The sequence below is a fragment of the Indicator indicator genome, chromosome Z (genome assembly GCF_027791375.1).
Source record: "Indicator indicator isolate 239-I01 chromosome Z, UM_Iind_1.1, whole genome shotgun sequence".
NCBI classification, from domain to species: domain Eukaryota; kingdom Metazoa; phylum Chordata; class Aves; order Piciformes; family Indicatoridae; genus Indicator; species Indicator indicator.
In genome coordinates, this window is record NC_072053.1 from 40,641,344 (window position 1) to 40,667,022 (window position 25,679).

General features: G+C 36.4%; 1 protein-coding gene across 1 annotated transcript in view; it reads right to left on the bottom strand.

Moving 5' to 3' along the window:
* The window catches only part of PTPRD (protein tyrosine phosphatase receptor type D), a 253,661-nt gene that overhangs the window by 107,212 nt on the left and 120,770 nt on the right, over nucleotides 1-25,679 (bottom strand). Inside the window, exons 9-15 of the mRNA XM_054397277.1 lie at nucleotides 23,418-23,723; nucleotides 22,195-22,388; nucleotides 18,341-18,458; nucleotides 12,314-12,901; nucleotides 11,783-11,880; nucleotides 10,785-11,044; nucleotides 6,188-6,278 (exon numbers count right to left, since the gene is read on the bottom strand). Of these exons, the coding sequence (XP_054253252.1) occupies nucleotides 6,188-6,278; nucleotides 10,785-11,044; nucleotides 11,783-11,880; nucleotides 12,314-12,901; nucleotides 18,341-18,458; nucleotides 22,195-22,388; nucleotides 23,418-23,723 (1,655 nt within the window). The remainder of the gene's footprint in view (nucleotides 1-6,187; nucleotides 6,279-10,784; nucleotides 11,045-11,782; nucleotides 11,881-12,313; nucleotides 12,902-18,340; nucleotides 18,459-22,194; nucleotides 22,389-23,417; nucleotides 23,724-25,679) is intronic.

Consider the following 25,679-nt stretch of genomic DNA (forward strand, 5'->3'; position numbering starts at 1 on the left):
AATCTCAAATCTATTTTATCTGTCTCTTTAATAAACAAAACCCTTTGTTTGAATTTTCTTAACCTGTGTCAGTGCAAGTCCTGACTGGGACACTGAAAAAAGAGAGGCAAACATTAATTTTGTCAAATAGTTTCTGGAAGAGTCCTAGATTCTGAGACAGGCAGACGTTGGGATATTACCTGTAATATGACAACTACAAAATATGTGCTGTCCTATTATGCCCTTCCCACGTTTAAGAACGTAACTCCTATTCTGACTTGCAAAATTTTTTTCATTGTTTCATACAATACTTCTGATGCACTTCTAAAAATGACCTCAGCACACTTACAACAAGATCAGATCTAGACTTAAACTTATATACTAAATAATGCAGGAACTCAGGCTCAGCTGCTATGATCCCTTGATGAGTTACTAAATCAGACAAATGCTTATTCAGTATCTTTTGTCACTTAGTGTTCGACGAATATTAGTCTGATACGATTACAAGCAATATGAACTTTTTCTGGGTGATGTGAGGACTTTTAAGGCTTATTTACAATTCCCCTAATCTGTCACTTAAAACTACTCAGTCTCCTGTAGTCTTACATCACAAATTTTTCCAAGATCACACAACTGTTTCAGGATTTTCAGCATACAAACAGTGCTAATACAATAGATTAGCACAAACTTCTTTCCTAGGAGAAGACAAATGTCCAGAGCTGATAAAGATCAATAAAAAACCCACATGAAACCCAGATGTACACTGTTCACTTTGAGGAACATGTTTTATCAGGTGCTTCTTGCTTCAGCTTTTCCTTCAGTGTTAGGCCTTAGTTTAGCTAACACCTTGCTTTCCCCACATGAGATCATGCATTTTGCAATTACAGAAATAATACTAATGCATGTAAAACAATTTATTATTCACTCTACTACTGAGACAGAAACTTTTAATAGTGATAGCCTTAACATTTTTCAAACATAAGATACAGACAGACATAGAAACAATCCGCACCACTTGGATCCAAACTTCCTTAGCATCAGTGTCATCTGGATATTATGCCTTTGAGATATAGAGTCAGCTGCACTCCATCCTGCTTTTCCAAGCAGAGTGAGTTCTCTGTTGCAGAGATTTTACATGCATTTAAATCTATCAATTTCCATGCTCCAACACAAAAGTTAGTGCACTGCAATGGCTCCCCTGAGCCAAAAAGAACAGGTGATAATTTGAGACTAAAAATCATTATTCATTACTTAAGGACTCTATTACCATTAGCAGTCCATATTTCTTCCTAAAGAGTTTCATGAGCTGGTAGAATAAATTTGAATGGTATAAAAATGAGGCCAGTAGAGGACTGTAATACTAAGATTTCCATTTGCTTTACTGAAGGTGACTCTCACATCTGTTGGTGGCTTCCAGATTCACTGAAGACAGAACATGAGGTAGAGACTAATCGAAGTTTGATCTATGTAGTTTCAGCTCTTATCTCCCGAAGCAACCACTCTTTGAAAAGTTTGTTTCTATATGAAGCAATCTTCTACAAAGATAATTATAGCTATGATGAGCACTGACTATCTTGAAGTCTGCTGAAACACAAATGTGGTTATTCAGGTAATACCAATGTCATATGTATACTAACTGGAAGACAGGAGCTCTAAGTCCTGCAGCACACAACCTGAGCCAATCCTGGAGATAAGTGACATTTTCAATTATGGGACCAGTGTCCAATGGAGTTTAGTTATTTGTATAAATTATTTATTTATGTTTCCAGATTATGCCATAATTATAATTTAGATTTTAAATAACACATAACAAAATGTCAAAATACTGCAAGAGTATTGCAATCAAAATTAGATTGAGATTCATAGGGGAAATGTTTGACAATTATTTCTTGCATTTTAATTAGTAACATAAACTGCATTAACAGAGACCAGTGCTGAAGTACTATATAACAATGTGTGAATTGGGTTTTGGCTATATATCCCAAAAAGTTAATTAGCCCGAGTTAAGCAAAATTCATTCAATTTATTCAATAGTGGTTGTTCACCCCATAATGCCAGATAAACTTGGGTGAGTTTGTGTGTAGATACAAATTTTGTCTATGACATTGATTGCACACGACTAAATAGACCTCATGTGAATCTGTGGCCTTCATTCATGTTTCATATAAACAAACAGGTTTGTTGCCAAAGATTATTACTTGCATATGTATCTCCTATTGTACTCATAACAGGATTGAAATAAAATTACTGAACTGAGCTGACTTAACATCTGGGCCTTTATATAGATTTTATTGCTTAAAGATCTAAAGTAATTCCATTTACTGCAAACCACAATACTTTGTTTATAGGTAATTTGTTTGCATGACATCCATTTAAAGTCACCAGATTTTGTGATATTCAATTAAACTGAAATTTTGAGTTAATAAAAAAGGATTTAATCTTTAATAACTATTCTTTTCAAATTCACAGCATCTATTCCATTGCCTGCTCCTTTAAGGCTCCACATCTCTCTTAGTTTCTTTCAAAGCTCAGATTTAATGAATGTGAATCTGGAAGATTAGGTAACTATGGTAAGGGTGGGAAGTCTTTTGGATTGGTCAGTTATGTACTGGAGTTTACACTTCATATTCATGTTCTAAGTAAATACTGTTCTTCTGGCAATATAACCAGAGTATTTGGAAACACTTCTTTGGAAAATCTATTGCCCAACACTTTTTGATATTAGTCAGACATCTGAAATTGTACTAAAGAAAGATACGCACAAGTATCGTTACTTGATCATCAGAACCTATTTGCTTAAAGAGTAACGTGGCTAGTTGTTTGTTTTTTCCCTGAAGCCAGTTATTATGTCACTGCTTTCACATATTCCTCGGAAATAGTGCACCTAAAACCAATATGAATACATTTTCTAAAGCTGGAAGTAACACACTCTGTTAAGTAATAGAAACTGGGTGAGCTAGCATGAAATACATTCACTGCCTGCTTTTGTTCTTTTCCCTACTCAGTCCTTATATATGTATTGGTGGGAATTTTAAAGGATTTATCAAAGGTTTTGGTTCTTTACCAGAAATAATTTTAATTTTCCAGTCAATGCATATCTTATTTCTTCCATCATTAATTCCACAAGGTGGTCTCAATTATACAGGTGAAGTTGGAAACAACCCATCCTGACCCAAATATTTCTGAATTAATAAATGTTCTTTATCAATCTGTTATACAGATTAATGCACTGCAACTTGCAGGATTATTAAAATGACCCTTTGTTATGGGAACCATCAGGACCTGTACAATTTAATTGCCAAAAGTTTCAATGTCATCTGGCACCTATCATTTAATCTGTTACTGCTGATGAAAGTGACCATAGTCTTTGAATGTTCAAAGTGGGTGGTAGTACTAAACCAGTTTTCCATTACTGTATGGATCTTGCTGTCAGAATGTTACTGTTTCACTGCATTTGATTTTACCTAGGACTATGATCACGAGCTGATGGCATTTACCATACAGTTCTTTTAAAGGGAATAAGTTAACAGATCAAAGCAAATCATTGCTGGAACTGAATCAAATGAGATGATCACACAGTGAAACTGGTCAAGACGAAACACAGGCTTCAACCAGTCAGGAATAATAATAATTACTGCCTTTGAACAGCTGGGTTTAATCCTCTAATTAAGGATTCTCCTGTTGCAGTATATACTCTTCAGACAGGAGAAGGGAGGGGCCAGGACATGCTGGATGGGTGAACTGAGGTCAATTTTATCAGATTCAGCAAGGCTAAGTGCCAGGTCCTACACTTTGCTCACAAACAACCCCATGCAATGCTACAGGCTTGGGAAAGAGTGGCTAGAAAGTTGCCCAGTAGAGAAAGACTTGAGGGTGGTTGACACCCATCTGAAAATGAGCCAGCAGTCTGTGAAGGTGGCCAAGAAGGCCAGCAGCAGCATGGCCTGTATCTGAAATGGTGTAACTAGCAGGAATAAGGAAACAGTTTTGCACTTGTACTCAGCACTGGTGAGGCCACATCCTGATTACTGTGATCAGTTTTGGGGCCCTCACTACAAGAAAGACATTGAGGCGCTGGAGCATATCTAGAGAAGGGCCTGGAAAAAGGCTTGGAGAACAGGTCTTATGAAGAGCTGCTGAGGGAAATGGATTTGTTTAGTCTGGAGAAAAGGAGGCTGAGATGAGACCTTACTGCTCTCTACAACCACCTGAAAGAGAATGCAAAGGTACTGGAGCGAGTGCTGAAGAGGGCAATGAAGCTGTTGGAGGGCCTGGAGAGTAAATCTTATGAAAAGCAACTGAAGGAGCTGGGGCTGTTCAGTTTGAAAAAGACAAGGCTGAGGGGAGACCTCATCATTCTCTACAACTACATAAAAGGATGTTGTGGAGTGGCTGGTGCTCGTGGAGAGGGAACTGCCTCAAGCTCTGACTGGGTAGGTTTAGACTGAACATTAGGAAAAATTTTTTCACAGGAAAAACTGGCATTGGAATGTGCTGTGCAGGGAGGTGGTTAAGTCACCAACCCTGGATGTGTTTAAAGGTCATTTGGACGTGGTGCTTGGGAATGCGGTTTAGGGTGAGCCTTAGTGGTTGAACTTGATGACCCTGAGGGTCTTTTCCAACCTGAATGTGTCTGTGGTTCTGTGACTCTGTGAAGTTGTAGTGTGGTGGGTGTCGGTATTTTCTACCTAGTACAGGCTGATACGATGAGAGGAAATGATCTGAAACCGTGCCAGGGAAGGTTTAGATTTGGTACTAGAAGAAATTTATTCATTGAAAGAGTTCTCAGGCACTGGAATAGTGCCCCAGGGTGGTCGTTGAATCCCTTCCTTGGAGAATTTTAAAAGACACACAGATTTGGTACTAGGGGACATGATTTAGCACCAGACTTCATAGTGTTATATAGCAGTTGGACTCAATAATCTTAGTGATCTCTTCTAACCAAAACGATTCTATGAGTCTTTCCCTTTTCTGATCAGAAGGCAGACTAAAGATCTCTGCTTATATTTTGAAAGTTTTGTACATCAGCGTTAGTTTGCTGAAGGCCTTTAGTGTCCTTACATTTTGGTGCAACCATTAAAATTGGTACTCATTGTTCCAATGGGAGGAGGGAAAGAAAAACCCTGTTGATTGCTCATAGATGACCATTATTTATCAGTGATTGTATTATGAGGAAGCACATGGTGAAGCTCTCTGAAATACAACTCTTGCATCCACCAAAAGAAAATGGAAAAATAAATATGATTCAGTTGAGAGATCATGAAATCTGGAGTAAAGAAACTTAATTTAATCTCTGGTCTTTGTATTGCAGATTTATTACAGGTACAAATTATCACAGCATCTGCATGAGATCTAAAATCCTAGCCAGATACAACAATAAAAATAACACCACCACCTGTCTATTGTATAGAGCTTTCATACGTGCTTCACAATGCTAAATATCAGCATTATGCCAAATTTACATACTGAAAGAAGAAAGACAAGTTCACATGAGCTATAATGTCCTTCAGTAATAAGACAGGACTGAATGCTGACACTATTTTTCATGGAATCATTATTACATCAGTAAAATAATTAATTGCTTTCTAGCATTACAAGGCTTACTCCTAAAATGAAAGTACTTTTACTCGATGGGTTAATGTGATTTATAGTGTTGAATGATGACACAATGTTGCAGTTTCCTACCTCATTCATTTATTCCTGAGAACAAACTCTGAGTATAATGAAGACTACTGTAAAACTTTTCTAACCAGAAGAATTACAGTATGTGAGAATCAGGTAAAAATACCACAAGGAGGTCAAATGTTAAATTGCAGCGCAAATTGCAATTTAGTATTTGTTGCAGTCTTAGTAAACACCACATTAATGAACCAGACCTTTATTAGAGTTCATATCATTGACGATTAAGCCTTTGCTGACAACTCATTTCACCTCCTGCACTTTTGCATGATGCTTTACAATAATAAAAGAATAAAATATTAATGCCAAGAAAGATCAGACACTTTATGTGCTTTATTGCAAGTTAATGTCTTCATTGCCTTCTAATTTAAGTAATTTGAACTTTCATTTCAGTCCCTAGAGGCTAATTCAAATAGAAATATAAAATATCCTGACAACACGGACTTCTAAAACTGGTGAGTTAATCACATACCACTAATAAGATTGTTTCCTTAATGAAGGACAAGGAGACAACAAAAACATACAGTACCTCATCTAGTTCCATTTCATCTGGACTCTCCCATGGTTTGATAAACTTCCCACGAGATCTCTTCAAAGGCACAATAACTATATAATAACCTCTGTAAATGTAATGGACAAAGGTGAGTTTGAAGGAAAAGGAAGAGATAAATTGTTGGAGTAGGAGTCTGTTTGGAGGAAATGAAAAGAACAGCAGTATGTTCAGAGCACATTATTATGCTACTGCAAGGCTTCAAAATATAGTTGTAAAGATTCACACTCTCAAAACCACATCCAGTGTAAAACATTTGATGAACAAATGGCACTAATTACCTGCCTTTTCCTTTAAACATATAAATATGTATAAGAAATTTTAATTACAATGTTCTAAAATGCCTACATTTGACTGCACTTTATTATTTCATTTGAAATACAAGAGCCATGGGATATTTGTGCCCTGCCACCATCACACTGTGAAAAAAACCAAACTTCTAAATTGAAACATATTACCATATATTTAAATCTCAATTATCACCCCATCTTCCCCCATTTTCATGTATAATCAGACTACTGGTTTGTCATAATGCATTCGTTGATGCCAATACTATCACAAACAGAAAAGAAGACAGAATATGCTCCACCCACCTACTCTTTAGAGTATCAGTGGTTGTAAGCTTTATTTATCTAAGTTTTCTGTTCACAGTCATAGACAAGAGAGCTTGATATATGCTCTTTCTACAGCTAAGGTTTGCAAATTACGTATGTCAGTTTTCCTCAGAAACATTTTCCTGATAATATCTTCCTCCGTACCTCCATGGAGGTTAATAAAGGATACTTTCTAGTATAAAGGACATATGGTACTTTGCAATGTTTCCTCCATAAAGCCTCGATATGTGACAGGCAGACTCATAATTTCATATCAGTATAAGCAAAGAAGCAGTAGAATCACCACAATAGAACATCCAGTATCATGTAATATACATATTCTTGATAAACACACTCATGGACAAGTCAAGCACTCCCCATGTCAGAGAAGAGGGAAAGATGCTTTATTGTTTTTTTCCTAGTAACAACAGACTTATTAAGAAGGTGTCTCTGGCTGTCCATTATGGAAGATAATTTTAGTGTCTCATGGACCATCTTCTTCTCCTCCAGGGGACCATTTTTTACAGCCTATACAACCTTCTGCAGCACTGGCTTTTCATTTCACTTGTTCAATGCAGCTGACAAACCTAAAGTAGCTAATGAAAGAGAGTCTACAGAAAAGGATTTGTGTCACAATTGATCAAAAGCTACTTCAGTCTAAACAAACTATAAACTGTCTTTCTTTCATGCTAATGAATGGTATTCGTTCATTTTAATGGTCTCTTTTTAATTAAATCCCTTTCCATAAAAGAAATGTAAGAAAGCTTTGAAATTTTCTCTACTGTAGTAAATGCACATATTTATTAATTCTTGGTTTAAGAAACTGTGGAAATGCTGAGCTCCAACAGGACATGATGGAGTAACTGTTGGCAACAGGTTTTTAACAGCTGCTCACTTCCAGTATTCCAGTATTTAAATGAAATCTGCAGCATACATTCTTAAAGCAACAATATGATAAATCACCTTTTACGGTAATGTTCTAATTCAAAACTAGCAAGGCTGATTGAACCCAGTTTTTAAGCCACAGTATGTATTATAAAAATTCTTTGGTTACAAGAGCAACATAAAAGAGCAACATATCCTTGAGAATACTGTTTTTTCTCTCTATATATAATACCTACAATATACATCGCTTTTTTTTTACAGATACCTAAGAATCAAGACAAAAAACAATTGAGAATTGGCCCTTTTATTTCTTTCAGACACTGATGAATGAGGGAATATCCAGCATGTAAATGTTGGTTTCACACTCCGTCATACTTTCTTCATGAATGCCTCCCACTCATATCGCTGATCATCCACTAAGACTTTGAACACATACAGAGTATTTTGAAGCTGAAAGCACAACTGCACAGAAGAAGCTGAAAGCACAACAGCAAGCAGAATGTATGTTCACATAAACATACATTGCTGCAAAGGACAATAAAGGTCCATAACTTCTAGCTAACTCTGGAAAATGTAACAACTCTTGAAAAATATGTTTGCTTGTTTGTTTTCTGCTGGGTTGTTGGTAATTTTTTTGGGGGTGGCAGAAGGGTAAGAAATGTTGGATTTGCTTGGATTTTGCCTGAACGATTGAACACTACAAAGGGCAGTCTTCCACAGAGCCCTGTTTGTACCTAAGGCTTTGTGAAGATAGAACAGATTCAGAGACACAAGAACCGTCCCTTACACATAAAAATTGCTTTGGATTAGCCTGAATACTACAGGAAAATGAAGACATTAATCACGTGAGAGGATAACAGCAAAAAGGGATCCATTTTACCTACCTTAAGATGGGCTGCACTCCAATTTCTATCACCATCAACCATTGAAATAATGAAAATCACATTTAACATCTTTAGTAACTTACACAGATTTTTGTAACATCACCCTTAATCCCATTACTATTTACCTGTAACTCATTAGAACAAACTACTAACTGTTTCTACTTCTGTGTAATTAGCATGAATGAAAAATTCACAGTGTACAGTACTTCAAACTAAGACAGAGCCAGTCATGAGCATGTAACACACCTGTAGAGCAACAGTAACTGCAATAATGTCAACGTAATTATTACACATAATTGTTCTTCCAATATAAACACCTTAGCTGTAATAATCTTACTTATTCTAGCAAGCATCATGCAAACTTTTCCTGTTCGGTATGTATTTTCTTTAATATACCCACTTCCAATATCAAATAAACCTTTTATTTTCTCTTCTTTTTTTTACTTATGTTTTTTAATCTTATTTCAAGCCTGAACACATCTTATAGATATAGAAGGAAGAGACACATTATTTGCAAAATTAGCAGCTGGACCATACAGGTCTAATGTACCTTTCCTGATGTCATTTAGTCTCATTATTTTACACTACATAAAAGAAAGGACATTGGTTCTTTTTTCACTGCTGTCTTCTGCTATTGTTTGACCCGCTACTCTGTACTTTTTTCTCTCTGTGAATGCTCAGACTCATAAATCTTTTCTGACTTGTTCCATCTTTAGTCTTCCTTTGCTGCATTTGTTGCTGACTACATCTTCAAATTTTCATCTATTTAATGGCTCAGCATCACTTCTTTCTTGACCTCACTTGCCTTAGAACGTCCATTCAGTAATGAAAAAGTGGACCAGCTTTCTACAAAGCCATCAGTAAAAATCCACAAGGGAGAGGACAAGTTCAATCCTCAACAATATTTAATGACTTTCTCATTTTCTTTCTAATTTCCTTTACATTACACATGGGAACCTTATAGACCAACAAGAACCATTCTAAGCAGAGCAACAACATTTATTGATTGTACCATGCCTCAAGTTTTCTTGGCAAAATCTTTATTGTCTAACCTTTCTAATCCCTGCTGACCATGTGCTGCCAGGTCTTTAGTCCTGTTTCTGCTGTTTAAATCCCCACAGCCCCTTTTCTCCCAAAATCTAAGTAATCTTGAGTAAACTCTCTGCCAAATTCTTAAGCAAAACCTACTGTTTTCTATCTGGGACTAGAGTAAAGGCCATTCTTTTAATTAAAAAAAAATCAAAATCAGTTTATCTTAATATAACTGTAGCAACAATTCTTTTAAATACCACATAATTCTGGAATGACAGAGTTTGATTCATCATCAAAGCTACCCATCAACAGGTCATCCATTCTTCTTTAGAGGATATACTGTTCAAAACACAACTGGTTTCCTTAACTGATTTCCTTAATCCCTCTTTGCTATTTTAAATCAGTGATGCTGAAAGACTATCTTCATGCATTTACATCTAGATTTTACTCTGTCATGTGTATTTGGCTAAGACACAATCTTATAGAAGAGCTCCAGTTTTGAGGGACCTACAATGATCATTGTCTGACCATTTCACAGCTGACTGAGAGTTAAAACAATTATTGTCCAAATGCCTCTTAAATACTGAAAGGCTTGGGGTACTGACCACCACTTCAGAAAACCTATTTCAGTTCTCGACAACCCTCTCAGTAAAGAAATGCTTCATAATGTCATATGAACCTTCTCTGAGGCATCTTTGAACTCCTATTTGAATTCCTATTTGTCCTGTCATGCGATACCATGTAGAAGAGGTCTCCTCTCCACTTCCTCTGCTCGTAAGGCTGCAGAAATCAATGAGGTCACTCCTCAGCTTCCTGTCCAAGCTAGACAAGCCCAAAGTCCTTAGCTGTTGTCACAGGACATGCCTTCCAGCCCCATCACTGGCTATGTTGCCCTACACTGTATATATAAAAGTACCCTAACAAAAGAATCTGGTATTTGTTGTTGTTAAGTTTCATGCCATTGGTGATTGCCCAATGCTCAAATCAGTCTACATCCCTCTTCAAAGCCTATTGTCCCTTAAGTGTCAACAGCACTTCCCAGCTCAGTATCATCAAATGCTAACCCAAACAATGCCGCATTATAGTTATGATGAATACAGCCCTGGTCCATCACTACAGCTCTAGATTTTATTAACAGTAATTAAGGAGATAAAAAAAATGCTATGTCATTCATTCACTCACTTTATATTCTCATTTGAAGGTACTTCTGGAAGTTCCACAGTTATCATGCCATCTAAGTTGGTCTTTCCAATGAACACCGGCTTGGTGCGAAGCACGTCAGGTGCAGTCTTTGCTGTTACTCTGTGCTGAAGACCCCCAGCACTATTCCCTCTGTTCGTCAGCACAAATGAATACGATGTCTCAGGCTTCAAGTTAGTGATTAGCTTTTGAGTAGCACGTCCATCAACCTCCACCACCATCTTCCCATCATCATAAAGGATCTAAGTTAACATAAAAATTGATGGTGGTTTTGGTTACTAAAAGAAAGCAACTGAAGATGTCACAGTGAATTCAGGAATGAACCTATCTATAAGCTGAAAAAGAAAGTTGTTAGGCATTTTAGGTTGTGAGATAGTACTGCAGTTAAAGGGCAAAAAAGAAATACAATAATTTAAAGGGCAGTAAGCACCCTTAAAATTCAATTCCACTTATTCAAATTCAGTAGCTTTGAACCTAGAATTTATGTCAAGGTACACTTGTTTTTAAAAGTACCTTGATTTTTTGCTTCACAGTACTTACTAGGCTTTTGCAACATTTATACAATACTGCTTTAAGCTTGCCACTGCCTGAGATGACAGAGTGATGAAGAACCATGCAGAGGAAATGCCAGATGGATTGTAGGTTACATTGTGTCTCTTTATCTGGCTAATGTTATAGTTAGTGGAGTTAAAGACTTATAATCAAAAATGAGAGGAGACAAAAAACAAAACAGCATTTTGCTAGAGTTCATAACATGCATAAAACCCAGTATGAACCTGACTTGGATATACTGCCACAACAGCTGAAAACTCATATTGACAAACCTCTGAACTTAACAGCTTAGGTCAGTTTTGCTGATTAGTTTGCATTCTGAAATGTATCAATACAATAATATCCACATGTTCAGTAAGCCACTTAAACAGATTAATGACATCCTGTAATTTCCATATTTTCTCTCATACAAATGGAAAGTAACTTACTTTGAAAGGTAAGGCTGAATTGTAATTTTCCGGAATTTCCCAGGACAGCAGAACAGAAGTCTTCATTACTGCTTTTACATGAAAATTTTTTGCAAACACTGCTGGAAAAAAAGAAATAATGTATATAAACAACATCTTGGGGGTTAAATTTTGTTGTATTACCACTGCTACCTGGGATTATTAGCTTTCCATTTAAGTCAAAAAACCAACAAGGATTTAATTTGCCTACCTGTTTGCTCATATTTAAATATCTCATTTTAACACATTCTCACTCTTGCCTAGTGACAACCCAACATGTATTTTTTTTCTTACCTGAAAAAATTGTGAAGACGTTAGCCAGAACTTGCTTGGTGAGGGACAACTGAATTCTAAGGCATCCAAAACATATGAAGATTTACATACTTTACCTTTTATATTTGATGAACCTATTTTATGAATGGGTCGGTCAGTTTTATTTACAGCGTCAAAAACACTGATATCCAAAGACCGATACTCCTCTAAAGGTCAACGCCATAAGCAGACAAATCCTACCTTGATCCACGGGTAGTGTCCTGAACTGGACACTTGGACTATATGGACCAGGCCCTTTGCTTGTATGGGCACGTACTTTTACATCATATGTGGTATCTGGTTTTAAGCCAGAAAGTGTCACAGTTGTATCAGCAGGAACAACAGGCAGTTCAGCTGGCTGGTAAGCATCATTGATATCTCTGTATAAGATGGTATATTTGGTGATAATGCCATTTCTCTCTGCCAAGAGTGGCATCTGCCAAGTTAATTGAACTGATGTAGAAGTAGAGCTTTCCGAGTGGAGATTTTGAGGAAATCCACTGGGTACCTCTTCAGGAACAGAAATCTCTTTAACCATTTCCTCCCCAAAGCCCACTTTATTTCTAGCTGATAGCCTGAAGACATAAGAAGCTCCTTTGTGAATGTCTGTGGCTGTGAAGTGATCTTCCTTCTCTGAGAACTCCATGATCGTTAATGTATCCACATCTTTGCGACCAAACTTCAGGCGATAGCCCTGCAGCGGGCCAAAAGTGTCCATGGGAGGGTGCCACTGAATTAGAGCCGTGTTCATCTGTGTGTGGCTAATCACGAGTCGAGGTTTGCCTGGAACTGTAGCACAACGTTAATAAAGATGATAAATACAAACAGAATTTCAGGTAAAGTTCTTGAGGTTAGTTTTAGTAGCAACTGGGATAAATTTTCTCTTCCCTCTCTATCAGATACACAAATTACTGTGTTATGGAAGAAGTAATATGTGCCTCCTGCACTGCTGAGTCATACAAACCTACTATGTTCTTCTTCCCTTACCATTATTTCGAAATACAGAGAACATTCAGAGTCATAGGACTTAGGAACACAAGTCAAGAAGTAAAACTTCAAACAGATGTCTTATAAATGTTGTCCCACAAATCCCTGCTTGCAATTAAAAAAAAAAAAAGTATTTCCATAAGTATTATTAATTTACTCCAAGGCTCTTTTCTGACATTCCTGTAAATGGAAAAATAATTAATTATAATAATAGTAGCAGCAGTAGTAATTAAGTAATTATGGAGAACAAGTTTCTGGATGTGTCTAATGTAATTTTTTCCATTGACAGTTAAAATGTCATAAAAGGGAAGTGAGACCAACTATCGGTATCATCAAGAGTAATTACTCCATATAACACATCCCTATCATTCCACTTTCCATACAAAAATCACTTCCAGCATGATCTGTTTCAGATTGGAGTGGTAGCATGGTTTAGAATTTGATTTCTTGACTGCCCTGGCTTATTACATATGATTTGATTTCCAGCATTGTCTTGGTTCATGTGAATTCAATTTCTAAAGAATAAATGGGAAGCTTCTCTCAACCTGCCACAATAGATACACTCAAATCCTTAACTGGGACCTATTAGTCCACACTGATGCTTTGTTTTTCAGAGAAGTTAAGACTGCAAGTGTGATGGGGATAGCCATTCTAGAGGATGGAATTAGTCCTAACAGGAAGGGAAATCCCATACTTATATTACGCACATTGTTGGAGTTCTAATTGGTCTCATTTACTGGTTCTGTTTAGATAATTTATTTTTATTTATTCATTTAGTTACATTAGTTTTTATACATATATATTTAATTTATATTTTCATTACTATTGCCATTTCCAAAGTCTGTCGTTATTAGAATGACTTATTTGATAATGAAGTATATCCATAACTAGATATTTGGTATTCATTGTGTACCAATGCCTGACAGAACAAGAGACTAGAATAGTTTTGGGAGCATTAGTGCCATCATAGCATAGTTTTCCATGAAGATTAATTAGTTCCATCCACATTCAAAGCCTTCCCACGTGAATGTAACTGCTGCTGCTGTAAGCTCTGATTCCTGTATTTAAACACTTCAATGGATTTTATTACTTATCTTCAGTTCTCAGGCACCCAGCAAATCAGATTGTTTCTGTCAGAAGTTCTGACTACCATTCCATAATGCATTAGGAATAAGGAGGGAGGAATGGCATGGCTTGAAGAAAATTATGCATTTAATAAGCTCTTTTCTCATTATACCTGTTATAAGTTATGACACTGCTTCTAGTTGCACAAGAATTACAGCTAGTTTTCATATAACTTTTCTAAATATCCTTCCTTTTTAATGTCTACTTCACCTAAAAGTCTTATTCCCAGAAATTTTTTCTAAGTTTTTTCCTGGAATTTCTGCTGTGTAAAAAATAGCTCTCTGACAAGTTATGACTTTTCTTCATTGATTACTATCAGCCTTTACAGAGCAAAGGCCTTTTGCAGGCCAAATTTTTCTCTACGTTATGACTATTGTTGAAACCAATGGAGCATACGAAAGAGGAGTCTATACAAAAAGAACTAATAACCCCTTCAGCTTTCCAGAGGAGAGACTGCTGTAACGTGTTACTAAATTCATGCTTGTGATAAATTGCCTTTTTTTTTCCCTTGTGGCAGACCTTACAGTTTGAACTATTTTTTAACCACTGTGATAAATACAGAAAAAGAAATAAATTAGTGCTTGCTTTTGATCAGAACAGGAGCTTACTTATCCAATAAAATATCCTGTGACTATAATGGTAAACAGTCACTTTTATTTTATTATTGTTTTCAAAGTGGAGTCTATCTAATTTTCTGAAGTATATGAATGTCCCTTTTGTTAAGATGCAACTATTGACAGAGCACAGTTCTTTTTCTCTTTTATTTCCAGATTGTTTTCAGCTAACATTTCCTTAACATTTGTTAATCACACATTTCATACCTTCTGCCCCAAGTAATTTAAAATTTTTAAATACTTTGACTTAGAAATATTTAGTAACCTTTTTTTCTTCTATCTAATTAAAAAACCTAAGAACAGAAACAACATCAGACAAAAATACATTCTGGAGTGAAAATATTAACCCTGTTCATTAATAATTGCAGTTATTATACTGCCTGCTCACTTATTTTTGGTGAGTCTTTCCTGCTTCAAAATGTAAATGATGTTTTCATATCACTGACTTGACAGAGCTGAACAGTTACTCATCACATAAGTAATTTATCACTATTAAGCTTCAGTAAGCATTTAGTCCTGTATTCTTCTTTCATATCTCTTACAGATATAAGTTCATTCATTCCAATATAGCTGCACCTGACTTAAAACGTTAAAAATTAAAAGAATCTGCTTCGTGGATGAGGGAAAGGCTGCGGCTGTTGTTTATGTGGACTTCAGTAAAGCCTTTGACACCACAGCATCCTGGAGAAAGTGGCTGGTTATGGCTTGGATGGGTGGATGATTTGCTGGGTTAAGAACTGGCAGGCTGGATGAGCCCAAAGAGTAGCAGTGAATGGAGTCAAATCCAGCTGGTGGCCAGCCACAATCAGTGTTGCCCAGACTCAGTTTTGGGGCCCCTTCTCTTTAATATCTTTATCAATGATCTGGAGGAGGGAATTGAGAGCACCCACAGTAAGTTTGCAAATGACATTAAAATGAGTGGGAGTGCTGATTTGCACTTGGGTCACAAGAACTGCATGCAATGCTACAGGCTTGGGGCAGTGTATCTGGAAAGTTGCCCAGCAGAAAAGGACCTGAGGGTGCTGGCCATGGTCGTTAGCCATTTCAGCATGAGCCAGCAGTGTGCTCATGTGGCCAAGGAGGCCAACAGCATCCTGGTCTGTACAAGGAATGGCATGGCCAGCAGGAATAGTGCCCCTGTACTCAGCACTGGTGAGGCCACACCTCAAATACTGTGTTCAGCTTTGGGCTCCTCACTACACAGAAGCATGTCCAGAGAAGGGGAGCAAAGCTGGTGATGGGGCTGGAGAACAGGTGTTATGAGAAGCAGCTGAGGGAACTGGGATTGTGTAGTCCAGAGAAGAAGAGGATGAGGGGAGACCTTATCGCTCTCTACAACTACTTGAAAGGAAGTTGTAGTAAAGTAGGGGTCAGTCTCTTTTCCCTAGTATCAGCCGGTAGGATGAGAGAAAACATTGTGCCACGGGAGGTTTAGATTGGGTATTAGGAAATAATTCTTTATGGAAAGAATAGTCAGACATTGGAATAGGTTGTCCAGGAAGGTGGTGGAGTTACTGTCCCTGAAGGTGTTCAAGAAACGTGTGGACATTGCACTTCAGGACATGGTTTAACGGTCATGGTGGTGTCAGATTGGCGGTTGGACTCGATGATCTTAGAGATCTTTTCCAACCAAAAGGATGATATGATTCCATATAAAATCAGACCCTTCATTTGCTTTATTGTAGCATTCAAATAGCACCATTTTAGTAAAAAAAAAAATAGAGGAAACTCAGAGATTAGGAGGATGCATTTCACGTCTATACACTTTCATTTTTTATGCATTGTTCTTTCATCTGCCTCCTGTATTCTCATAGAAAGACAAGCAGCTAGGAGCTCTTGGTACTCACTATATTTACTGTATCCTTTTTCAAAAGATTGTGTAATAATTTTCCTTACCAAAAAAGCACAACCACAGAAAGCTGAAACAGAGAGTGAAGAGGAAACTGGAATTTATGAAGGAGCAAAATACTACCTAGGCTTATCCTAGAGACCAGGAACAAATATTACGTGTCCACAGGGTGAAGCAAACAGCAAGAACAGTGTAATACATATCATATTTACAGGCATTCCTCTGAGTCTCAATTGTTTTTTTCAGTTCATCTTTCTAAACCAGAAGCAACAGAGTCCTTGGAAGAGTGAAACATTAATAGTCAGTGAGGACTATATGCAAAAAAGTTTTAAGTTTTGCAAGCAGGTTTGCACAACTCGTCTTTATGTCTAAAAACTAACCAAATCATTATCTATATTATAATTATGTTTATTTATACTGAAAACTGAACTTCAAAAAGAATAATGGATGAAGGGTTTTTTTCTTCTATATCAAGTTCAAACTAAGCTTATTATTAAGATTATTATTATTATAATCAAACTAAGCAAATTATACTTTTTTTTCCCCCTAGACATGATAGTTCAGGAAAGATAAGTAGTTGGAGGGCAAGTTTCAGTATCAGTCAACATAAATGATCAGAAGATACTCCAAAATCTGAAATGAAACTATACATCTGACCATCAAGACAGGTTTTTCCAAAGTAGCTTGTGAGATTAGGATATAGATGTTTCTGGTGTTATTAGGAGATGTGCTTTACATTCAATGATTGTTTTAAAAATTGAATCAATCTGTATAAATACAAGCACATATATACTTTATATATTAGCATAAGCAACTTTATATATTAGCATAAGTTTATATATTATCATAAGCAACATGCTGTTATTAAGAGAGCCTGTAACAGTACTACAAGGTTTTCCATGTGATTGCAATAGCATATCTTTAACGGCTACACTAGCAAATGAACACATACAGGCTGTGAACACACACAGGTGAACAGCACAGTAAGGTTGTAGTAGCATCATTTGCTAGAAGAAATGCTACAGAGAACCATTTAAATTGAAAAGCCTTGTTCCTGATCTAAAACCAGTTAAGCCTATCCCATCAGTGCTACCTAAATCAGCTGGTCTGGTCAAGCAGATACATACCACCTAGTATCACCTGAGATCACATGTGGACTGAACACAATGACTTCAAATTGCCAGTGAAGTAGTATGAGTTTCTGAGTTCTACAGGCTGGACTGTAAAACTTCTTTTTAATGCCTTAATCACATTCTTCTCAGTTGTGATTGTCATATAGCAAGGTTCATTCAGTGTTCTTACTGGTAGGCAGCAACACCACTGCTCTGACAAATATCAGGAAACGCATTCACAACTTTTTCAAATACACTTCTCAGCTCTATTTTTTCCTCTCCAAACATACCAATCAGAATGGAAGAGTATCTAGGAAGGATAAAGTAATACATTTTGGCTACATATTGAATTGAGGAAGGGACGAAGAATGACACTGGTTCCGGTTTTATCTACATAAATGAAGGGCCAAAAACTGAAACAGAAACCCCTGCATCCTATAAACATTTCTTGTGCAACAGGAGACTTCCAAATGCTAGGAAAAAAACATTAGCAGGAAAAGTCAAAGGATTTATTCATACATAACAGGTATGTGATTATTACCTGCACCAGTAGTAGATATTAGTTTGGGCTTGCTGCGTGCTCCATCACCTTTTGTTGTATAGGCTGTCACAGTAAAAGAGTATGTAGTTTCAGGCTGCAGCCCAGAAATAATCATTTCCTAAGATAAAATAAAATAATTTTTAAAAATAGATTGTATTCCATTAGATCTTCAAATCCTTCAGATAAACCCTGTTTATTACAGTGTACATGCTTCTGTGCTATAGGCATTGATAGCAAGCATTTGAGAACACCAGCAGACTGTTCCGTGTGAAATATTTCATAAAGCAAGATGTTTCACTCATTTAAGCAATAAAACCCAGCACACTTCTAAATAGAATGCCTAGGGCAGTCTAAGGCACACAGACAAAGGCTTAGTGGTGTGAACAGTGAATAAGGCCTTCTGAAATACCTTGGCTGAGGAATACTTCTGATACTGTGAAATGCATGCATATGTAGACATAAGAAACTCCATTTACCTTAAACCATTTACAAAGCATCACTGATACAGTTATAAAATGCCTAGTAAAGAAGTGTTGCATTTGTATCCACACTTTGCAAGTAATGATGTTTTAGCTGAAAAAGAAAGCCTTGTTACTCTCCTAACACTTTCATTGCAACCTGTGCCACTAGTTGTACTGTGCATCTGAATGTCTCAAAGGACTTCAGAAAAATTACCCCTCATGTCTAAAAGAACTACTGAAGACAGCGCTAAAAAAATGGTCAGAGAACAAATCTAACAGCCCTCTGACAACCCTCAAACAACAACAGCTACAAAACAAGTAGCTCTTCAGCTAGTACAAGTGAGTATGAGGAAGATCAAACTCCAAGTGTCAAAGCAAGGGGAATGTTTCTCCACATGTGTGCACGTGCACACATATATACACCCACACACTATGGTGAGAAACCAGCCATCTGAAATGCAATAAATTTATATCATACTACAATGGCAGCCAGAGGAATGCAAGCCTTTACATGCACGATATAAATACATTTTTAATTAAAATTCTAAAGGACAGTATTTGGAGGCAATTACCTGACCCAAAGACCTCAACACATTAAAAAACTCCATATAGACCCCTTTTCCTTAGAATGTATCTCACAATTGAGTTGATCCTAAAGGCCATAATCAGTAAGACAGACTTCTCATCTTTCATAAGAAAACTGTACCTGACAGTAACCGAATATATATTTGTAAGAAAAAAAAAAAGGAAGAAAAAAAATTGCCATCCTTTTAAATAGTGATGAAGATATTAGCCTCACCTAAACCAAACAGTACTTCATGGTGTAAGACACATGACTGCATGTAGTGTTGTAACTTAAAAGTGTGATTTGGATACAACAAACACTATTACTTAAGGCATAAACACTGCAGGCATTTGGCTTTCCTCATAGCCTGCAAAATATATTTATCAATTACCAGAAAAGAAAGCACAACTGACTACAATTTTCAGCTGCACAAAAAATGTTAATCTTAAAATGGATACAGAAAAATTTGTCTAGTGCTACACAACTCTGAACCACTTTTATTTTATTTTTCTAGTATATTCTGGTAAAGAGGAAATTGTGAAGCAAAGTCAGTAACAACCATCAAAAAGAAAACACAAACCAGTTCTGTATATTTTGGTATCATGCTAAACCCCAGAACATGCAAGCAACAGACATCCCCACTCTCTCTGTGAAAAGAATAAAAAGTGCCACAAAGGAAAAACCTTTGGTGTTAGAGGCATGCATTTCTGCAAATGACCAAAGAAAATAAAACTTGAAGAAAACTCTAAAAACTTAAAAAAGAAGAAGGCTACAGGCAAACAAGCAAAAAAAAAAAAAAACCCAAACAAAACCAAACAAAAAAACAAACCCAAACCACCCTGTCTTTCTGACCAGCCAAAAGCTACTCACATGTTCAGTAGTATCATCATATTCCCACTGATTGAGGGTAAAGAATGTTGGAAGGAAAAAACAAAAGAAACGAAATGATTTGTAGCCTGGCTGAGGTAGTATTTTCTTCTTAATAGTAAAATAAACATGAAAGATGTCTGAAAAAATCATGTACAATTTGAATTAATCATGTAAAATTGTGCAGATCTGGGTTAATGAAATGAAGCCAAACACTTTTAATTCAATTTCTCTTCTCCCTAAAACAAAACTGCTCTTTCCTTGAAAAAGAAATAACAAATCCTCTTTTATCATGTACTGACATTTTAGAATAGATTGTGTTAGTAAAAACTACTAAGGCAGAATAAAAGGCTACCTGATTTATTTAATTGTGCTATATGTTTGAGTTTCCTAAATGAATTCAATGTCTTAGTTAAATTAATAGCAGGACTTTTCAGTCTTAAAATCAAATCATACTGAATTTTTATCATCAAGGTCTTTATACCTGCACAAGTCCTGGTCAAATGTATCATGAAAGTATGACAGGCAGAGAAGAGTGGCAGGAGAAGAAAGACCATCCAAAGTGAACTGACGGCAAACAGGCAGGTCAAAACCAAACTTGGCAAAAAAGGAAATAGGTCTTTTACCTTTATTATGCTTAGATTCCAGTATCTCATCTAGTTTGTGGTTTATGACCTCATAGTGTTTGAAATTATTTTAAAGTATTACCACACAGAGATTGAAAGTGAAAAATCTGTGCAAGGAAGCGGAGAACCACAGTGCAGCATAATCTCCTTCTCCATCTTCTCTCCCTTTTCTCTTCTTGCTTCCCCACCTCCCCACCTGTTTCTTTCTCCCTAATGAATTTAAGCTGTAAGAACACCGTATTTTGCAAAGTAGGCAAGTAAGCATGCATAGATAGTCAGATTGGCAGGTAGAAATGCAACAAAGACCTTCAGAAACAGAGGAAATACTTCAGGAAAAGGATCATCACAAAAATGCAGGTGGAGGAGACCTGTTAGCAAAAAGAGGTACCTGCAGAACTGAAACGTTGAACTATGACTGGAAAGATCAACAAAAGAAGCCAAAATGCCATTTATTACCATAAAATGCTCAAGAGGCAAATTTAACTTTTTTACTTTATGCTAGATTGATAATTTCTTATAATTTCTAATTACTCCACTCATAAACTGAGAGCTAGCAGTAAGAAGTGTGTACTTGGTTCATAGTGTCAGCGTAAATTGACTTTTCTAGTACCAGGAGATCTGGGAATCTTCAGTTTTACAGAGCCCCAGTGTAACCCAATTAGTAGAATACAATTTTTGGAAGCTTTTAAGAGGCTGACGTGAGCAGAGTTTTGTTCTTATCATACTCATAATTTATAAAACAGACAGGAAATTTTCCTGCAGAAGTAACCCCATACCTATTTAAGCTAAGATCCTCATTTAATTGTACAGTTATTGATATGAATAATGCCAAATATAAATACATCTGTAATTTCAAAAATTGCACTAATACATTTATTTCCTGTGATACCTATCATGTTGTAGATACAGGCTACAAAAACTGTAATAATGGTCTATCATAGACTTAAAATTACTAAGTTCTCCACCAAACAAAGTAAAATTGTGTGGGTGGATCAGGCAGTGCATAGCTTGCTGGACTGACTGTGACCTCACTCAGATCTCACTGATGCTTTAAAACTTCACAGCATAGGTATGAGGTGAAGTCTTCCAGTTTAAAGGAGCCTACAGAATGACCCAGCTTAGCATTTACTTGCATTGCTATACAGAAAGGGGTGCCTAGGTTTAACTGAAGAATCTTTAAGTATCCTAAAAAAAAGTTATTAAAATAGAGATTAAAAAGTGTTAATTGGTAGGCTAAAATATAGAAAGAAAATAATAAGGCAGTTCTGGATAACTCTCTGGTATGCAAAATGTTTCCAATGCAATCTAGAAAAGAACATAAAATACTCTAATTACCTGTGCATCAGCCAGCATGATGTCCTTCAGCATGGGCTGCCCCTTTGGCTCTCCGTTTTCCATCCTCACATAGTGAACCTGGTATCCTCGGATCTGACCATGCTGCTTATTTGGTACAGGTGAGCGCCATGACACTTTGACAGCAGTAGAGTTGACAGCCTCTACCTCAACTTTACGGGGAGGACCACTAGGAACTGGAACAACATCATTGGACAGAAGAGAATTACAGGCACCTGTCCCACCCATGTCTTTTCCTTTTTTCTTTTCTTTTGTTCAAGGGCAGACTCACTATGTTTTCTTTGAAGTATACAAATTGCTTAACAAATGAAAACACTCAACCATTCTGCTCTACCTTTCAGTGAAAAGATCAAAAAACATGACTGATGCAAAAAAAATGGAAGAAAAAGAGCATTAGAGAAATAGAAAAACATGTAAAAATGCACAAAAGCCAAGGAAGATGCTTTGAGATTCAAAGCATTATAGTACAAAGAGATATTTTAAACATTGAAACAATCATAATACTTCTAATAATAAAACCACAAAAGATTGTTTAAAAAATCCTTTATTTTTCTTTTCTAGGTTCTTTGTTTCTTTTTTTTTTTTTATTTCTTAATAGTATAAAAAGACGGTTGCTAATAGGGCTGTCTTCTGTCTCTTTCGAGCATGGAAGAAAAGAAAATGTGTGAAGCATCAGTTCTAGAAGATCAAAAACAAAACTTAAAAAAACAAACAAAAAAACCCCAAAACCCCCAAGAAAAGCAAAAAACAAACCACCATAAACCCAAAAAACAAGCCAAAAACCCCAAATAAAAGCCACAACATGGAACAAGAAAGCAGCTTAAAAAAAACAAAACCAATAAAAACCAAAACTGAAGAAAGTTCATAGGCATAAGTGTTTAAAAATAGCAATGACTGTAAAATCAAGGAAAAGGCAGAAAGATTTTCCACTAAGATTTATTTTACACTAAAAATGGAGCAAGAAGGGTATGTGTGGGCTCAAAGGGGCAGCAGATTCCAGTCACTCACAAAAAAGGTACTTTCTAGTAAAAATACCAAATGTAAAAATGGTGTAGAAAAGTAAGTCTTTGAAAAACTCAGAGGGTGATAATATCTCTGATTTGGGAATAAAAGAGGAGCAGAAAAAAGTACTGTTTAGGCTATACAAAAGACAGCAGATCGACAGAGTCATGGAGGTGCAAATTGATGTAGTGGAGGCAACATACCATCTTCATCTGTCCGAATCAATACTGCTAAGCTCTCTGGGCCAGGTCCAACATCTGTGTGGGCAGTCACAGAGATCCGGTACTCAGTCCATTTTTCCAGTTGCTCCAAAAGGTATTGCGTACTGTCCGAGGAAATTCCCAAAATTTCATGGGGCTTGACATCTTCTCCATCAATCCCTACGTACTTGATGGAGTATTCAGTGATAATGCCATTCTGTTTTTCCACCGGTGGAGGTTTCCAACTTACCAAAATGCTAGTGGAGCTGGGGCTTGTGCAACTAATGTCTTGAGGAGGAGCTGATGGCTCTAATTTCAGTAGTGGGTTAAAGGAGGATTTGAGTGAAAGAATAGGAGTGATTGAAAAAAATGAACAAAAGAAAAATAAAAATAAATGACAACCAAATAAAAATTAAAAAATAAACAACAAAAATAGAAACTTGAAAAAGCAAAACATCAGATAAACATACGCACCTTGGCTTATCAACAAGAAGAAACTGAAAATGAATAGACAAACTAAATGGTGAAAAAGGATGTAGGGGAAATACATGAAAATGATACCTCAAAATAATATTACCTACCTGTAATTAAAATTCTTCTTGAAATAAAACAAAAACGTGACACTTCTAAGGCTACTGATCTATTTTTACAACCACTGCAATTAGTGCAAGATATAATACTTTAAATGACACATGACATATATGTAGTTACAAATTTGGATGTATGCCTCTGAAGTGGATTTACTTTCCTTGGGAAAAAGTTCTCTTTTTATAGAACTCTTATAAACTTGCAATAATTGCCATTTTTGCGGACTCCCCGCTTTCATAAACAAATTAATTTTTCAATTTCTTTTAATAACTGAGTCTGCCTGGCACAACTTGACCTTAAATTATGTTTAAATGGAAAGCACCTACTGAAACATTTATTGTAGCCAACATACTACAAGCATGCAGTCAACAGAAGACAAAGAAAGTCTTAGCTGAAGATTTACCTACCAGGAAAATGTGACAGGCTTGTTGATTCTGACTGTAACTTGTACTTACCCTGTCAGCTGTTTTATTTTTTTAACTCCTCTTGGAGACACCTTTGCTAGCAAAGAATTAAATCCTACCAGTAATGTAGAAAACTTCTATTAAAAAAAAAATCTACCCCCAGACAATGTGTCAAGAAAGCAGGTATGCATTTTTAAAAAAGAGTTCACAAGTTCAGCATATCAGAAACGGTGAGAGATTCTGACTTTGTTTTGTCTCCTCTCACCAGCACCAATCTTCCAGAGCAAAAGTGCTCACCTTTACTTATTTCTCCTTGAAGGATTATCTTAGCTTATTTACCTTTTCTGGGCTCCAGAGCATTTAACCATTTACGCGATTCCATTGCTTTCAGTGAGGCAATTCAAGAACTGAAAGTTAGTTATGCATTTGTGTGCTTAAATGCACCTTGACTTATCAAAGTGTAAGGCTTACTACCTGCACTAAATTCAGAATATCAAGAAAGCAGCTCGAATTCACTGCTTTGGACTTCCTTCCTATTTCTGCCTTCTCTCTTCTACTGAAAACATGAAGTTTTGGTGGAGATCTTATTTTGGGTTTTTTTGGTTTGGTTTGGCTTGGTTTTTGTCTACCCATTTTGTTCTTCCCATTTCATAATGAAAAAGAAACACATGGATTTCCAGTCTTTATACTAAGCACATCAAACAAAATTAAAGCAACAGAGAACACTAGGACCTACTGCATTTACACATGTAACTTCTGTTTTCCTATAGCTTTACTACAGGGATCAGTGGCATTTTACTCAGTACAGTACACTGCTCTTCTGAAGGGAAAACAGGAGGGAATGTAAAAGCTTTTCAGCAAAACAGAGGAGGGAGACAGGAGGACAGATGAGTATTATCCCATTTAGGGGCTTTTTTAGGCTAATTCAGTAAGCACGTACTCAAAACATGTTGACGTCCTTCTACTATTCACTTGTTTAGGATGTAAAATACAAGTAAAATATCCCTTAAGGATCTCATATATAAAGAAATAAATCCCTTTAGCATCTTTCTCTGAAAGCAAGATGAAGGGTAATAGTGTATTCTGGTGAATATTGCTAATAAACTCATAGAAGTTAATTAATTTTTAATCCATTATACTCTGAAAATGCAAAATATTGCATTTATGTAACTAAGGATAATCTGTAGGCTACTTGTGTAACCAATTTTATTAATGCATATACTCTTTCTAAAAGAAACCAAAAAAACCCAAAAAAACCCAAAAACCCCCAGAA